Source organism: Armigeres subalbatus, unplaced genomic scaffold (genome assembly GCF_024139115.2).
Source record: "Armigeres subalbatus isolate Guangzhou_Male unplaced genomic scaffold, GZ_Asu_2 Contig1019, whole genome shotgun sequence".
Lineage (NCBI taxonomy): Eukaryota > Metazoa > Arthropoda > Insecta > Diptera > Culicidae > Armigeres > Armigeres subalbatus.
Window position 1 is genome coordinate 9,165 of NW_026941758.1, and position 3,827 is coordinate 12,991.

At 33.1% G+C, this 3,827-nt stretch overlaps 1 protein-coding gene and 1 long non-coding RNA gene across 2 annotated transcripts; one reads left to right on the forward strand and one right to left on the reverse strand.

Moving 5' to 3' along the window:
• Positions 1 to 622: 622 nt before the first annotated feature.
• On the forward strand, positions 623 to 1,547 carry LOC134202119 (uncharacterized). The gene is made up of 3 exons (XR_009977145.1): positions 623 to 1,118; positions 1,186 to 1,287; positions 1,358 to 1,547. It is a non-coding gene; the product is annotated as an uncharacterized LOC134202119 (long non-coding RNA).
• A 309-nt stretch (positions 1,548 to 1,856) lies between these two features.
• On the reverse strand, positions 1,857 to 2,361 carry LOC134202118 (uncharacterized). The gene is made up of 3 exons (XM_062677186.1): positions 2,251 to 2,361; positions 2,110 to 2,190; positions 1,857 to 2,035 (listed from the first exon to the last, which is right to left on the reverse strand). Exons 1-3 carry the CDS (start codon positions 2,324 to 2,326, stop codon positions 1,884 to 1,886), a joined length of 309 nt encoding a protein of 102 aa, XP_062533170.1. The 5' UTR covers positions 2,327 to 2,361; the 3' UTR covers positions 1,857 to 1,883.
• Between the last annotated feature and the right edge of the window lie 1,466 nt (positions 2,362 to 3,827).

Consider the following 3,827-nt stretch of genomic DNA (forward strand, 5'->3'; position numbering starts at 1 on the left):
TTGTTGCACGGTAAAAATTTTTGGTTTTATTTTTTCAGGTGCTGTGAATGTTGATTATAATAAATCAACAGGAATATACACAACTTTAAAAGAAATTACATTTACGCTTGCCGCTATATTTTTTAAACCAAAGTTTTGCCATGATAGTTTGAAGGCATTTTGTCCCATATATTTATGTGATTTAGAAACATTTTAGATTTCTCGAATAATCTTAATATCAAGAAATATCAACCACTTTTCGTACAGTGCAGTTGCATGCACCATTTTGAAGTTTTCCGACACTCAGTCTGCTTCTTCTTCTTTTATCGCAAAAATTAGAATTTTCTCTTTTCTCGCAATATTGCGAGAAAGAGAAAAATCTAATTTGAACAGAATGCACTATTACAAACTAAAATCTAATATAATATATAAAAATAACAAAAACTTACCTTGCACTTCACAACACAACAACAAAATTGGGAAAATTTTGACAGATGTATTGCGTATACACTGAAACGAAAGCATGGGCGGGATTTTACTGCGATCAAGCGAGATATAACAAAAGATTTAAAAAAAAATTCAAAAGATCCCGCATAATTAAAAACGGTTTGCAATATTATTGGTACTATGGATATGAAATAAGTGAAATTGTTACTATTTATATCATTGTCGATTTACAATGGTACTATATGATGATCTTGAACTAATATTATACAAAACTTCTAGTCTACGATGCCATGTGCAATAATTTCACAATATATTGTATTTTTACAATTTCTTATTTTCCATTCATTGGAGAAAAAACGATGATAAAGTTTAAATGTCTTATAACTGAGATAGTAACGATACAGGATATTGCTATGTAATAATTACGTATCCTCTAAAGGCTTTCCCATTATGCTGCCGTATGCTGCGATTACACAAAGACATTGAGAATCATATCCTCCAATGATATACAAAAGATAATCATTCAAGTTTTGCAATCAGTGTGTGTTTGTTTTTACAATGCCTAAAGAATATATTTTCTGAGCAGCTGCCATGTTTTTTTTTTCAATGGAAGTAAATACTGGTTCAGGAGAACCAGCTAGTTTTGCGTTTAGTGTTAAATATAATATTTTCTCGCACCGAAAAATTTAAAGGTGAGTAACGCAATTGCTTAAATGCAAATACTTTACTAGCTCCTTCATATTTGACATCTTTTTACAGTTACCAATAGTTCCTGTCTTAACGCATTGCAGCTGACCTTGCAACCTCGCTTGAAACCTTGGACAAAATTGATTTGATTATTTAATGCATGATTGTTCATCGGTAAGTTTTGTTACATATATTATACCCTACATATTGATAATGTGGTGTTTTTTTCTTGCCTTTATTACAGTCAATGTGGATTTCTATCTGCACTCGGCTTTACGGATGCGGATTCCCGGATGCCCGGATGAATTTTTGTCTCATCGCCAATCCAATCGCTATGGATTCATCATTACACCATACACGAAGAGCTAAATAGTTAAATCTAATAAACTTCATAATACCAATACACACAAAAAAAAATCGTTGGTAAAATTAAAAGAAACGTTGGTAAAATTGAGAAAAACAGTTAGTGATTTTCAGTAGACCCAGTAGGGTCTTCAGTAGGATTGTTAAATCTACCAATAAAAAAATTGTCACTCCGATAACAACGTCAACAAGACCCGACTTTTCAAAATAACATTTTCCTCTCAAAACTAAATGTGTGTTTTACATTAGAATCAACTAATGAGCTGTCAATACAACAAGTGGAGTGTGCTTTTAATGCAACAATTGGGATTTTCTTCAATTTTACTTTACCAAAAGATTTATATATTCTAAATTAATATTATTTTCTTTATTTAAGCCCCTTTTACATATATTTGATAGAATGTTATTCATAATAGCAGCTGGTTGGTTCTGTTGTTCCATAGGAATCCCCCAAGCGCGTTGCACTGGAAACCGAGCTTTGCCGAACTGAGGGTACCTGTCGTTGTCTGTGAGAACCAGCAGCAGCACATTGCAATCCGACCGACGACGAAACCACTATCTAAGGGATGAACTTATTTAGAATGAAAAACACCCAGAAGTTCTGGACCGAAAATATATAAACCCTCTACTCACTCGCACAACACACGCGGATTTGAAACACACGCATACCCCGTGCCCGTCTATGGCAGCAACAATGCCCTTTCCTTTCGTGACCTGCAAAATAGTTTTATATCGGCAATATATCGAAAAATTAATGAATAAAATTAAACTTACCATGATTGTGATGTTGGAAATTATCTTTTCTTCTTGCAACTGTCACTGACAGATAGTCGTGAGCTGCCAGTTGCATTGTTTTATTCTGTCAGTGTTGCCAAAAATGTGAAATGTTGAGGTTGATTTGATTATTCTACAACATTTTGTTCTGAGAAGTTTGACTGTTAAAATCAGAACTTTGAACTGGAAAAAATCTTTCAAATCAATCAATTTTGCAATTCACTGAAAAGTTTTAGCTCTTAAAAATACCAAATTTCTCGTGTTCTTAAAATAAAATTAGAAAATGTTGGAATCCCAACTTTTTTTTTCTCTGTGATACTATGATTGATAATACACATATTGTGTTTTAAATAATAATAAGGGAAAATACCATGCTTGCTCTTTCTACTAGTAGAAGATATGGATACTGTGCGTCGAGTTTTTCTTGTATCATTACATTGTATATATATGGCAACTCATATTGTTTCCATATAGAACAAGGATTGTAACTGAACCATACCATACAAATGTGGAGCGAAAAAATGTATTGGAAAATAGCCTTTTTATATGGTAATTATAATTTTAACCGCCTATTACCCACGTTGTTGATTTTCCAATCACAGCATACCATATTTTGAAGACCATTTATGATGAGGTTGGTTTATCTTTAATATCAACAGTAATCAGAACAGTAGGGGTAATGTTATTTGTTGTCATGAATGATCTGACAAATGTTATGGTTATGGTTCAAGATTATGCGGGATTTCAAATGATTCGAAAAGATTCTGAAAAACTCGAAAATGAAAACGAATCAAATGATTCAAGTGTCTATCCCTGATTTATCCGGTATTTTCCATGCAGTATGATTTAGTTTTCTATACAAATGTTAATCATTATTACTGCAAAGCATACATGGTAGGCTTTAAAAAGAATATCAGCTTCAAATGCGAGTAACAGAGACATGTTGTAAAACTCCAGGTATTATTGTTATTGATTTCACCAAAACGTCATAAATGATAGCTCTAAATTTGTTTCTTTATTCGGCTTGTATCCACAGGGCTGATCAGCTTTCCATCAAAGCGTTATATACCGATATACGGCTTCTTTGACTGCCTGAAGTTTATACTGCCAATAAGCATTTGAAAAACACATATACAGCTTATCAGCACTGAAAAGCTGATTTACGGTTTAAATAAGGCTTATTACAGTGCTTAATGGTTAGCTGGGCCATTACTCGTTAGTCACATGTAAGCGTGTACACTAAATCGATTCCCGCCATGATTTGACGTCTGTTTGTTTTCAGATTGAGCACTCACACAAAAATATTATACACGGAAAATCAAACTTTTTTGAGTGTATTGAGTGTGAGAAAAAGATAACTATGAGAAAAAAATCTCGTAAAACTCTTATAAAGTGCAAAAAGCGCAATATTATCCCGTTTAATTCCACCACTTGATTGTAACTTCCAAAAATACGTATTTCGACCTCAACAGCAACCTTACTTGACTTTAGTATATTATACAACTTGACGTGACTAAGTCCTACACCACATTTTGATTCTTGAAACGTCGATATTCGTCGTTGTCAAAAGTGCATGA

Bases quoted from the DNA above. Each gene is read 5' to 3' on its own strand.
- LOC134202118 (XM_062677186.1), bottom strand. From the start codon at position 2,326: ATGCAACTGGCAGCTCACGACTATCTGTCAGTGACAGTTGCAAGAAGA. The intron at 2,191-2,250 runs GTAAGTTTAATT...ACTATTTTGCAG, and splicing joins TTTCCAACATCACAATCATG to GTCACGAAAGGAAAGGGCAT. The intron at 2,036-2,109 runs GTGAGTAGAGGG...TTCATCCCTTAG, and splicing joins AATCCGCGTGTGTTGTGCGA to ATAGTGGTTTCGTCGTCGGT.